This window comes from Pimephales promelas, chromosome 4 (genome assembly GCF_988280905.1).
Source record: "Pimephales promelas chromosome 4, fPimPro1.hap1.1, whole genome shotgun sequence".
NCBI classification, from domain to species: Eukaryota; Metazoa; Chordata; class Actinopteri; order Cypriniformes; family Leuciscidae; genus Pimephales; species Pimephales promelas.
This window is the reverse complement of record NC_142772.1, coordinates 43789515-43803909: the sequence shown is the minus strand read 5'-3', so window position 1 is coordinate 43803909 and position 14395 is coordinate 43789515. Positions and strand designations below refer to the sequence as shown.

The 14395-nt window shown below is 35.6% G+C and overlaps 1 protein-coding gene across 5 annotated transcripts in view; it reads right to left on the bottom strand.

The window, feature by feature from the left end:
• Positions 1–14395, bottom strand: part of ksr2 (kinase suppressor of ras 2) — a 104718-nt gene that overhangs the window by 53942 nt on the left and 36381 nt on the right. For all 5 annotated transcript variants that reach the window (XM_089130557.1, XM_089130558.1, XM_089130559.1 and 2 more), the window contains exon 6: positions 588–763. In XM_089130557.1, coding sequence (XP_088986683.1) covers positions 588–763 — 176 coding nt within the window. The remainder of the gene's footprint in view (positions 1–587; positions 764–14395) is intronic.

The window sequence follows — 14395 nt, the reverse complement described above, 5'->3', positions numbered from 1 at the left end:
GTGTCTTTTTTTCCGCAGTAGTTTCAATTTTAATATTTTTAGGACAAACTGTTTGCGTCTACAGATCACTTGGACGTGGCTGTGTTTACAAGAGGTAAAAACGATATAAATACTGTTCGTTTTCTCACACAAACCGCTCGTTTCGTGTCTTAGGCCATCAATGTGTACTTACATTACGAGTCATTACATCATGTTTAATTTGGACTTCTCTGTGCATGCTCTTTGAGGTGGTGACCATAGACCTCCATTATATGACTGACAGACAAGAACGGTTTGACCTAAAAATATCAAAATTGAAACTACTGCGGAAAAAAAGACACCAACTTCTTGGATGCCCTTGAGGTAAGCTAAAACATACCAAAAATTAATTTCAAAGTGAACTATCCCTTTAATGCTTCAGTGTTTACTTGATATGATGATGACAGCAGATTGCTTTAGTGTTCTATCTACACGCAAAGGATCACACGCACCATGCAAGGTTCTTCAGAAGTTAACTTATCATCGAATGTGTTTAAGGTATAGGACTGATATGAGAACCCAAAATAATGCGTTGTCCTACACAGAGGTGAATGGTTGCGTTTACTCACTTGCTGAGGGGTTGTCGGAGTGAACCGGTGGTGTCGAAGGGACAAAATTAGGGAAAAAGAAGGAGCGAAGTGAGTGGTCGGAGTGGAGAGGAGAGCGTTGGGTCGGCAAGTTTTCACAGCTCCCAGCAACACTGCTGTGGATCTTCAGGTTCAACGGCTTGTTCTTTTTTTTTGTTCTACAAAGAGAGTTTGAGAAGAAAAAAAAAACAAGTGAGCCCAAAATAAGACAAGATCACAATGTTTACAATGTTTCATCTAGTTTCCAAACAAACACTCGCACATCAAGCTTTACCATGACAGATTTAGCTTCAAAACTCAACATAAATAAACCCGCATGCGCACACACAAACTCATGTAAGGATGCACAAAAATAAATATTACAGCTTGAGTGGCTTGATTAGGGTTGGTTGAGCATTGTAACTAGTCACAGATTAGTTAGGAAGGAAGAGGAAAAAGGTAAATAGCGGATTTCTCTCGTCTCAGGGGAAAATGAGAGAGTGTTGCACGACCATTCAATAGTATGACAGGATTTATAACAATGGAAATCTTAATGCAAATGGGTGGAGTGTCCCTTTAAGGGTGAGTAAATGATGACAGCATTTAAATTTTTGGGTGAACTACACTCTTAGAAGGAAAGGTTCTATGTAGAACCTTAAAAGGTTCTATCAGCGCTACGTATTTGGAACCCTAAAAGGTTCTATACACTCTTAAAAAAAGGGTTCTTCTGGGTTCTATATAGAACCCTGGGGTTCCATACTTGGCCAATAGAACCTTTTACCAAAAAAAATGGTTCTATATAGAACCATTTTGGAGTTCCATATGTAAAGCGGGGGATGGAACCATTTCTGGTTCTAAATAGAACCATTAGAACATTTCATATTGATATAATAAATGAACAGCATACTATAATCCAGTCCTTTTTTTTTTTCTCAAATCATCTTCTGGGTCAGATTGAAGCCAAATTTGCGTTTGACAACCCAATATTAAAGTCTAACTAGACTGCTTTTTTATTTACCATATTGGAAAAAGCTTGAGTTGACATCAAAAGAAAAGTGTGAGCATCAAATCATCCCTGATTGGCTCTTTTCATTGGTCAGATGACTCTCTGAACGCACTTCTAAATGTAAATCAATGAACACATTGCATTTGATTTTACCCGGTTTAAATGTGTTGTCCGTTTGGTAAAAGCATTGAAGTTTATAAAGCTTTGAACTAGGAGGGAGATGCAGACATGTAAACTAATAGCGAATTAAAATGGCAACTCTTTCAACATAATGCAAATCATAAACATGAAGATTCTTTTAATGATCCAAAAAAAGGGAACTAATGTTCACCAATGGTTGGATGTTTTGGTGCATTGAGAGTGTGTTTGCTTGTCTACCACCGATGACAACGATGCGCAAGACTCTGAGAGGCCAGCACAATGCATTAGTGTGTGGATATGACAAATACTGACAGTGTGTGTGAGAGAAGCTTTCTTATTGTGCAGGGATAAGCAGAACTTGCTTAAGCAGATTTGCAGATTTGCATTCATTTTTCCTTTCTTTGCCATCTTGCTTTCTTTATTTTACTGTCTTGCGGTTTAAGAGGTGTAAAGTGCCAACTAGTCTGACATTTGATGAAAATATTACACCATGTGAGGTCTGACATATATGTTAAAACAAAACGAAAATCCATAGGGCAGACGACTGATTGATTAAAAAAAATGTAATTAAATCACGTGACATTTGAGAAAGGCTCCCAAAATGAAGATAATTCAAACATAACCTAATCATTGAATAGACTTTAAAAATAGTTTCTATTCAATAAAGTCAATAAAATTAATATATCATTTACATATCAATGACCTACAGGCCACAGGAATAAAGAGATTGTTCTAATTAAAATAATTTCATTATTCTCAATTTTGGGTGAAACTATCCCTTTCGATGTAGCATGTAAAATTAAATAAAATCTAAAATAATATAAACAAAAACAAACAAATTAGTTACATATCATTCAATTTCTAAATCTAAAAAAAACAGTACATTTTGGAGATTTGTCTAATATTGTCATAATGCATTTTTAAATGAGAATTCTTAATTATGGGGGAACTATCCTTTTAAAAGTAAACCTTTTTTAATGAAGAGAATTTAAAACATAAAGATTAGAAATATTAAATAAAAGAGAATGTATTTTAAAATATAAAAATATTAATAGCATATATTATTTTAGTGTATAGTTTTACATATAAATAACATTTATTCCAAAAGAGGGAACATAATGCAACTCCAATGCTTTACTGACTGTGTCAATGAAAGCAGCCCCGGTGAGCGTGTTGTTTTTGTAGAGCTGTCAAAGTTTTTTGGACATGATCTGTTTGTTTTGTGTGTTTGTGTGGCAATGCTGTCACCGATGACAATGATATGAAAGTGTCCAAGCGCGCAAGGCATTAGTGTGTGGATATGAATGACACATACTGACAGCAGATGTTCTTGAGGGTGAGTGAGTGAGTGAGTGAGTGAATGTGTGTGTGTGAGTGTGTGAGTTAGTGAGTGATTGAGTGAGTGTGTGAGTGAGTGACTGAGTGAGTGACTGAATGAGTGACTGGGTGAGTGACTGAGACTATGAATGAAAGTTTAGTACTTAAAATTTTGGGTATGAGCTAAGTATGAGCAATAATAATAGTAATGCCTCCCTTCAAAAGCACCATATAATCTAAATATCAGTAAAACTGGTACTTTAGCAGAGTAGGCCTACTTTAACAGTTATATAATGTATTTATGTTTGTATATATTTACATCTATCCATCCATCTTTCCATCAATCTATCCAGCCATCCATCTTATTTCAAAACTTTCAAACATAACTTTGTCAAGCCAACATTCATATAATTCACAAACTTTCCTTTTCCACACTGTAAAAAATCTTTTTTTTTTTTTAAATATCTGTCCAAATATCTATACATTCTTAAATCAAGATGCATCACTAGATAAGTAAAACAGCATTAGATATTATGTCTTGTTTTCTGGTAAAAAAAAAATTAATAATAATAAATGAATAAAATGAATTAAAAAAAATTGAAAAAAATAAATAAATTAATGAATAAATAAAAAATGGGTAAATAAAAAATAATCTTGTTTCCATTCGAATTTCTGCAGTGAAGTTGTAAATAACATTTTACAAAAAAACACAATTTTGCAATGTTTAATGCAAAAAAAATGTTACGTTATGCATTTTTTTTAATACAGAGTGTTACTTACTGTTTTTTTGCAATTGTTTGTGAAAATTACTAGCAACATCTGTGACCAATTTTCAACCCCAAATTTTTTTCAGTAGAGTTAAAAATTAGTTAAATACATTTGTTTTCAATTTTACTTTAATTGCAATTATGTATTCTATTTGCTACCTCAAAATAAATGTACTAATTGGATTGGAATTCAAAAATTCTCAATTCCATTCTGAATGCAGCATTACACAAAATCTGCCCATAAACATCACATTATTAAAGCAAACTGCAGCTGACCACTTTATATCGGTCAAATGGCGTCTTCCTTCCTAAGTGGGCGGTTCTTCTCTCTGGACTATGCAATAATGAGCAGTGAACTCAATGCCGCTAGACTGCTTATGAGAGACTGGAGCGTAATGCCTACGTGGACTCTCCCCTCAGTAAGACCAGTGCTAATAGGGAGGAACAGGGATAGTTAAGCTTCATTACACCTCAGCTACGCTCATTATTTGCAACTCTGCTATGCAAAACAGTGGGAAAATGTGCCAAATAAAGGTGAAGGAGAGGAGCAGGAGGGCAATATAATTTATCTACTTAAGGGTTTATATTCAAGAAAAGATCAAGACTCACTAGACTGTGTAAATGAGAACAAACAAAGTTTGTAATTACGTTAGTTAGCAACTGTTGTGCGAGATTATGAAAGAGTGAGAATAAGGTAACACTTTACAATAAGGTTTACAATTAGTTTATTATTTACAGCATTTATTAATCTTAGTTCATGTTAATTTCAACAACAAAGTTTAATAAATACTGTTCATAATGTTAGTTAGCACATAACGAACATTAACAAATGAGACATTATTGTAAAGTGTTCCCTTAAAAGAAATCCATGGTAACCGTAGACTCAGATAAAATGCCAATTACCAGCTAATAAACATCATATCATTATTTCTCACACTTTTTGTTTTTTAAAACACCTAAAAATAGTAACAGTAACTATGACACCTTGGTGGAAACAATGGTTACCATGGTGAATTTTTGGAGGGGAAGAAAGGCTAATCATGTGCTATCTTCTTTTCTTATTAAGCTAATAAGTACAGTGAAAAAAAAAAGGAAAAGCGATATTATATAAAAGGGAATTTCATAACAAACTAATAAATGAGTGTCTCTTTAAATGAGCAGCATTTCCTACTGTGATGGAAGTAATAATTCAGATCTCAGCCAGACTGCGCTGCATACATTTCACCGAGATGAAAGGCAGATAGGACGTGGGATCTGATTCATTGATATAGCTGGTCTCCAGATAATCGTTCAGGGTCTCCTGGCAGGTTTGTGTCCGACAGCTCGACTCCCGTCGGTAGTTCACGGCTGTGATAAATCAATGATACGCAGGGATGCAACTGAGGCCGGTCCCTCTTAAACACTCATTTAAATTCGCAATCATGCCTCCAATCTGTGCGGGAGGGAGAAGAGAGCGGCTCATTACGAAGGAAACCAGACTGGGGAAAGGAAACCGGCCACACTGGTGCTTATACGCCTTTAACCTGACCGCTCATTAATGGGACGGAGAAAGAAAAGACTGGCATTAACATGGATGAGGTTTGTTTAATGGCCTGATCCCTCAAACACACAATGCTTAAACACATGTGCAGGGAGATTTACAGCCTAGGCCCTAGCACATATAATACATAGCGAGAAAGTCAGATTCACTGTAAGAAATAAACTGTGGCTGAGTGAAACTCACGCTCGAAAGTATTGAAAAGGAAAAAATGTAAAGAAGAAAAATTACATGGACCCTTTTCATATTTCCGGGTTTGTCAGAAGCAGAAGGTATAGTTGGGTAAAATGCTGGTGAACAGAAACTACAACAAATATATTTGTTTGCGTTGACATTTGCTCAGATAACAAAAGAAAAAAAATCCATGATAGCGCTTCTGAGTTCACCAAAAAATGGAGAATGATTATGTTGGTCAGAAGAGAGAAAGATGTCAAATTTGCCGTTGCATTAGAAACACTTGCACAGGAAACTAACTTATAAACTAGTTTTCTGAAATTGAATGCCAAGGTAATGAAACACAATGTATTTTGTTATAAATTTACATTACGTTTTTCAATAATGAAAATAAGATTTCAAGATTTTAAATGTTAAAAACTGTGGAATCACATCATCACAAACTGTGAAAAAAAAGTATATACAGTGATGTGAATACGTTTGGACACCCATGCTAAAGTTGCCAAAAAAGAGGAATAAAAAATCATCTTTTGGATATTGATCTTAATGCCTTAATCAGAAAAATGAGGAAAACTCTAACCTTTAAGGACACAAATTTTCTTTGTGAATGAATAATGTATCATAAATAAATAAATGTTTTTCCTTAAAATACAGGGTGCATAAAGGCACCCCTATGTTAAATTCCCATAGAGTCAGGCAGATTTTTATTTTTAAAAGCCAGTTATTTCATGGATCCAGGATAATATGCATCCTGATAAAGTTCCCTTGGCCTTTGGAATTAAAATAGACCCACATCATCACACACCTTCCACCACACCTAGAGATTGGCATGGGGTACTTTCCAGAAGATCATCTTTCAATGCAAATCAAACCAGCTACAGTATTAGGCTAACTGAATTAAAACCATGCCAATCTCTAGGTGTGGTGGAAGGTGTGTGATGATGTGGATATATTTTTATTCCAAAGGCCAAGGGAACTTTATCAGGATGCATATTATCCTGGATCCATGAAATAACTGGCTTTTAAAAATAAAAACCTGCCTGACTCTATGGGAATTTAACATAGGGGTGTCCTGACTTATGCACCCTGTATTTTAAGGAAAAACATTTATTTATTTATAATACATTATTCATTCACAAAGAAAATTTGTGTCCTTAAAGGTTAGAGTTTTCCTCATTTTTCTAAATAAGGCATTAAGATCAATATCCAAAAGATGATTTTTTTATTCCTCTTTTTAGGCAAATTTAGCATGGGTTTCCAAACTTATTCACAGCACTGTATCAATTCAAATGTAAAGATGTATACATCCTGGTAGTATTTGTTCTGTATTTAATGTGCTACTGCTACAATGCAAATGTATTTTTTTAATCATGGTGATTATAGTACAGCATAGATAATCTTTAATGATAATACGGAGAACTGCAAACTCAAAAATAAAACATTAAAATGCATGATAATGAGAATTGGGAAAATTTGACCAGATCGGACTTCAGGTGCAGGTCAGCGTTAGAGTCGTGATTCATCTTGAAGAGAGGAACAGGTTTGTCCTGACTCAGATAGTATTGGGACTCTATTGGACATGAAGATTTATGAGCTGTTCGTGCACATTTTGAAGAGAGGGGCCATTAAAAGAGCTTTTAAGACTGTGCCTTTATAAATTCTCTATCGCTTGTACACTCGATGGAGCAGTGCATTGTGTGATTGAATGAGTGCACTCGATAAGGTGTATTATGGATTTGGACACCACTACAAACAGCTGTCCCCTCAAATAGTGCCCTATTTAAGGGTATCCACCTTATTCTGCTCTAAACAATGCGTGCTGCCATAGCGACGACTCTGGTTGCCAACTTCCGGTTCGTATGGTCTATGCATTTTCATCGCTAAACTAAAAAAAACATCAAATCAAATGTGATCTGATCACGTTATCTTTTGATAGATCATAGATAAATCATAGATGAAAACAAAATGAACTTTTTTCTTTTCTTCATGACTTCCAAAGGATAGCTGATGCATGACTGCACGATCTCCCTAATCCAGCAATCAACATCCGACAGTTTCTATCACTCGGACTGCTGCAGAATAACCCAAGCAATGATCTTAGGCTGGTTAGCCCTTTGACTCCTGTCTACTCTGCTTTCAAAGATGCTTAGTCTATATATTTCTTAGGCCTGTGAGGAGAGTAGGCTACATTATACGCTGAGTTTCGGTTCATTTATGAGACAAGACTCCAGTTTGTGCACCGGCGCCTCCGTCATGATGATCTATTTTCTACTATATTTACTTTTTATTTATTAAAACCAGGCGATTGGTTGATGAAACATTGCTTGAAATTGCGATACAATAAATTAAAAAAAACTAAATTCACTTTAAAGAAAGGCTTTGTGGTTTCTTTTTTAAGTTCTCTGTGAAGTTTTAAAGTCGCTTTTAGAGCGGTCATGTGCGTAATGGAGAACTCCCACGTCCGTAACATTGGTTTTTTGTTTTTGTTTTTTTTTTCTCATAAATGCGAACACGAAAAATAAAATAAAGCAAATATTTTATGTTCTGTGGAGGCCGACCCTTCTTCATCCGATTAGTAGGCTATTACTTTTGTTTTGCGCAGTGTAATTCATAGAATTAGTAAAACATATTTTGCCACCTAAAAGTTAAAGATTTGTTGTGTGATGTGTATTTCACTCATATTAAATATAAAACGCATGTGTAGAATGATATTTTTTCTAGAGTGATAGCATTCTATGTAAACAAATACTTAGAAAACCCTTTAGTCAGTTGAACCCGCCATGAATCATGGGAAATAGATCGGGCGCAGAAAAAGGTGGATAGGGGGCGATTTCGGACAGGCGATGCTGGTGATGAGGGATAGATGAGTTCCAGGTTTTTTTATGTGTATGCCTGTTTTGCTACAACCAAATTGCCTTCGGGAAATGAATAAAGAGGAACTGAACTGAACTGAACAGGTGTGTGTGTGGTTAAGTGCCAGTAAGGATTATGGGAAATGCAGTCTTTGACACTAACGTAATGATATTTACACATTTCTATGTGTGACTCAAAGGAATAGTTCACTTCAAAATATCTTTTGTATTCAGTAGAAGAAAGAAACTTGATGGTGAGCAAATGATGACAGAATTTTCATTTTGAAGTGAACTATTCCTTTAAGTGTAAAAAAAAACAGTATAGTGAGTTCTGTACACTTCTTCACTAACCTCTAAAAACAAATGGTAATACTATTTCACAATTACTATTTAAAAACCTGACTAGACAACTCAAAAACACAGAAAGCCCTTTGTTCATTAGCAACTTCAATCTTCCTCTGGCCAAGAACAAACATTTGCTGTTATGTCTACAATGTTAGGAAAATGAAATCCATTTCCCCGAACTTTATGTAATTATGAATTTTATGTAAATTCCTTTTCATTGTGGAAAGGTGATTGTCTGTGTGTATTTATTCTTTATTCAACGACTCATCTGATCTGCATGATAATACATTACTTTGAATTTTCAAATATAACCTGTTTCTAAACTGTTCATTTAATATGGAAAGTCTATATACAAAAATCTTATTTTAATGCTTGCAAAATTTTGGCTTTGAGTTTATACCCTATTAATACAAATCTATTATTTATATACATCTACACAAATTGTGTATTGGCATCCCCTTGCATCATAATATGCTTGATTCTCTCATTTTTGTATGACTTTTGTAAGCCCAAGAAACATGATCCTATTTCCATATTCTTTAGATTCCCAGACGCCTCAATAGCCCTGAACTAAACACGATGATCAAAAACACAGGTCTGCTCCTTGTCTCTTTTCAAAAGTTTTCAGCAATAAAAAAAAAACACTACACTCTCATTAAAAGAGAGATGTGGAGGGGTAAAGAGGCGGTAACAGATCTAATCAATCCAAACACGGCGGCTCGCATTGAGGCGGATGCAAATTTCTCAATTTCAAATAATCCATGGTGGAATTACTTGAAGACAAGGCTTGACAGCGTGATTCATACGCCTCCTCCTCCCTATTCCACCCGGTTCCCAGTCCCCTCTCCTGTATTTACTCCATTTCTCCATCAGAGTCTCCCCAGCTCATCAGAATAAATAAAGGAGTGCTTAACATTTGCCATAAAGACAGCCGTTCCCACGCATATACACACTCTCATTAAGCACTGCACAAACAGACCTTAACTTTCATAAAGGAGTATATTATATTTATTTATATAATATATTCTTTTAGACAACTTTATAAAAGTAAGCTTTCTCACATACATGTATTCACTCGTATTGAACAGGATTAGTAAATGTCATCTGCGTGACGAAGTTCTAAAGTTCAACTTAAAGAGGCCTTATTAAGCTCTTTTACAAAGACTTGATTTTGTTTTTGGGGTCTACTAGAATGTCCAAAAACCACTTTTTTCACATTTCAAAAAGTGAAAAAGTGAATTTCTTTTTTTTATTTATTTATTTTACATTGATGCAGGCTTGCGGCCCCTCTCTTCCCAGTCTGTCAGTAACACACGGTTTGGTTCCCGTCTCATGAAGCCCCTCCTACTAAAAAAAGTACAGTGTGCTCTGATTGGTGAACCACTTGAAGCGCGTTTCAGAAATGTCAAGCTTGCAACTTAAACAGGCCATGGACATTCTTTAATGTTTTGGGCAGGAATTATTCAACATTGTGACGTGTACGTTCTCGGAAGAAAAATCAAGACTACAATCGAGGCGTTTCAGGGAGTTCAGAAACAGTGTGCACTGATATAGAGAATAACTCCCTTTGGAGTGATTTGTACTTTGTAACTTCACAGACCTTTATCATGCTCAAACAGCAACAGAAAGTTGAAAATGTAAAAAAAGCATAACGGATCCTCTTTAAATAACTTAACATACAGTAAATTACAAATCTATCATAAAGATTTTGAATATCAGACATATTGGACAAATATGAATCTCATTTATGATACGTTTAAGCTGCATTTGTATACATTTCATTGTATATATATAACATAATTACATAATTTAAAGCTTGGCTCAAACTACCAGAGTTTTTCAAATTTTAACCGATTGTGAAATCTGGTTACATCACGCACATAAGGACAATCTTCAGTTGAGTTCCTCTGGATGATCAAATTGCTAGACAAAAGTTTCAAGTATCACAACAGCTTTAAAACTACAGATATTTATCAAATTAGTTTAGATGAAAGGTTTCAAACCAAAATGATGCCATTGTATTTTGTTTTCAATTTTTTTTTATTATCAAGACACCATTTTAAATAGTTTTAATAGTCTATACGTATATACATTTATTCGTTCGGAGAGTTGGGGGTTTAAGATAACAAAACAAAATAAAATGAGCAATTTACATGTACTAAAACTTAATTCAAACTAAATAGGTTTTGTAGAATAAAGTGATATAGGTCATGAATTTATCAAATGATTTTAAAACAAAATAATGCACTTAGACACATAACTATGCATGTAATTTCATTGAACCTCATGCATTACTTGGGAATCACACCAATGAAAATGAACTCTTCAAAAACTATTCAATGCATTTTGACTGAGTAGGCTAACTTCTTTAAAACTTGAGTAACATTTAACTTGTGAAATTACAGTTTTAAAGTAGCCAACTGTCTTCCGGCTCATCAAGTAGTTGACTAGCACAGAGGCCCAGAGACATTGGCCTTTATGCAGATGCATGTTGACGCTCATTAGCATAGCAAATAAGCCTTGCTAATTATCTCTACAGCTGAGAGCAGCACTCAGCTTGAAAAGGGCAGAGAGTGAGGTGGCCCGGGTACATAAGCAAAATTAATAGCCATCCACTCCACGCTAAGAAAAGTTTAAGAGGTGACGGGTCTGGAGAATATGACGACTGCTGAGCGCTGCAAAGATGGGCTGAGAATCAAATGACCCCGGGAATATACATATAAATTATAAATTCACCAAAACCATTCTATTTAAATATATTTTTTAATATATGGTATAATTATGTTATTTAACAAACATTTGACATCTACAAAAATACATACAGTATATATATATATATATATATATAGATACTGTAGAGAATTACATATACACTCACTTAAAGGATTATTGGGAACACCATACTAATACTGTGTTTGACCCCCTTTCGCCTTCAGAACTGCCTTAATTCTACGTGGCATTGATTCAACAAGGTGCTGAAAGCATTCTTTAGAAATTTTGGCCCATATTGATAGGATAGCATCTTACAGTTGATGGAGATTTGTGGGATGCACATCCAGGGCACGAAGCCCCTGTTCCTCCACATCCCAAAGATGCTCTATTGGGTTGAGATCTGGTGACTGTGGGGGCCATTTTAGTACAGCGAACTCATTGTCATGTTCAAGAAACCAATTTGAAATGATTCGAGCTTTGTGATATGGTGCATTATCCTGCTGGAAGTAGCCATCAGAGGATGGGTACATGGTGGCTATTGAGGGATGGACATGGTCAGAAACAATGCTCAGGTAGGACGTGGCATTTAAACGATGCCCAATTGGCACTAAGAGGCCTAAAGTGTGCATCCCCCACACCATTACACCACCACCACCAGCCTGCACAGTGGTAACAAAGCATGATGGATCCATGTTCTCATTCGGTTGTTACGTCCCTGTGGTCGAGTCTGTTTTTTTCTTTTGGTTTCTATTTCTCTTCTCTCTCTTCTACCACTATCCTATTCTTAGGTTTGCGTCATCTCTTGTCCGCTGTTGGTTGAGAGCGATGTCAATCTTCATTTACATCATGACGTCATCTCCCTCCCGTGGCCTATCAAGTTCAACCTTCGAGTTTAAAGGGAAGCGGGAGAAGAACGCAAGACAGCTTTTGTTTCTTTCTGTGTGTTGATTGCCGCTTGTATGTACGTTATTTTTCTGTTACAGACATTACTCTGTTTTGTTTTGTTCTGCCTTGATGGCGTGTTTTGAGGTTACCAATTGTAACGTGTTCTGCCTTTGATGGCGTGTTTTGAGGTTACCAAGAGTAATTTGGACAGGTAAAATGTCACGTGACGTACATAAAACAACACCTAGTAAACTCGATGTATACTACACCAGGTAAGAGAGTGAATGCCACCTTTGTATGTTTTGTCATTAGTTAGTGCAGGTAGAGAGGGCGCTTTGCGCTGAAGATCTTTGTCTTTTATTTTCTTTTTGTTATTAGTTAGCTAAGAGGTTGGGGTTTAGTTAATTGGTGTTTGTTATGTTCTTTTCTTTTATTTGGCTTCACTTTACGTCCTTATACTCTATTATTATTATTATTATATTTATTTTTGCATTAAAATATCATTTGTCAAATAAATCATACTTTATATTTTCACAACTCTGGGTATGGGTCGTCTCTTGCCATTATAATGTACACCATCTCCTGATCACAACCTCAATGTTGCCCCTTTAAAACAAACTTGTTTGAAGGAGCGTAACACTGTTTACACCAAATTCTGACTCTACCATCTGAATGTCTCAACAGAAATCGAGACTCATCAGACCAGGCAATATTTTTCCAGTCTTCAATTTTCCAATTTTGGTGAGCTCTTGCAAAATGTAGCCTCTTTTTCCAATTTGTAGTGGAGATGAGTGGTACCCGGTGGGGTCTTCTGCTGTTGTAGCCCATCTGTCTCAAGGTTGTGTGTGTTGTTGCTTCACAAATGCTTTGCTTCATACCTCAATTGAGGGAGGGGTGGAGCCGAACCCGAATACGGTATTCGGAAAGGCTCAAATAACGTTTTTACGAATACTTATTTCGAAGAAATACTTTGCAAATATTTCTATTCGGGAACAAGGAAAACTTTATATCAAAAAGCTGCGTTTTCTCATGAGACGGCAGTGCGCAGTGCCTAATAATTCTTTAGGTGAGTGTATACTTTAATGTTCAAAAGTTTGTGGTCGGTATGATTTTTAAAAAATATTTTAGAACGAAATTTCGTATGGCCATTTAGGCTGAATTTATCAATATTGAGAAATATTATTACAATTTCAAATAACTGTTTTTATTTTCTCATATTTATTCCTGTGATTAAGCTAAATTTTCAGCATCATTACCAGTCAGTGTCACATGATCCTTCAGAAATCATTAAAATATGCAGATTTTCTGCTCAGGAAACATTTCTTGTTATTTTCAAAGTTGAAAACAGTTGCGGTGCTTATATTTGTGAGTGTATAAACATCAACATGCATGTAAAACAATTGCGAAGATTAAACCAATTCCTATGTCATCATAATTCACCCCCCAACCATTAAAAAAACTCTAACATCTATTGAAAAGGTCATCGAAAACACACTTCTCTTATTGGGGATGGACAGCCAGTGCCGATACTGTCGAACATGGTTGATGATTAGGCTGATCTCTACCACAAACAATGCCATGGAATATGTATATGAAATCAAATTCAACAGATTACAATGCCAAAAGAATCTAAAAAATCCTATCGGTTACAATCCAATCACAAAGCCGGAATCAGATGACATGCAAATCAAACAACACTAATTTCATCATCTCCCGCTTCTCCGTTCCAGACGTTTTTCGTCTTCAAACCTGCCAGATATAATAGAACAGCTGCCAAGCATTTCACGCTTCTAACGCATTTCAAAAATATCTCCTCACACACAAACACACACACACGATACAATACAGGAGCCGGCAAGTAGAAAGAATGCTGCACGGTGCAAATGACACCTTGAATGATGAGAAAATAACAATTCATGTTAGCTCTTTATGACACGACTAAAGGATAGACACATTCTCCATAATACAGATTCTTCTCATATGCTAGATGCACAAGTGAATGGTGAGAGAATTCCTCTGTCCGGTCTCATTAAAAATCCCTCATTAGGAATTCTGAAAGTGTGTGTGCGTTCGAG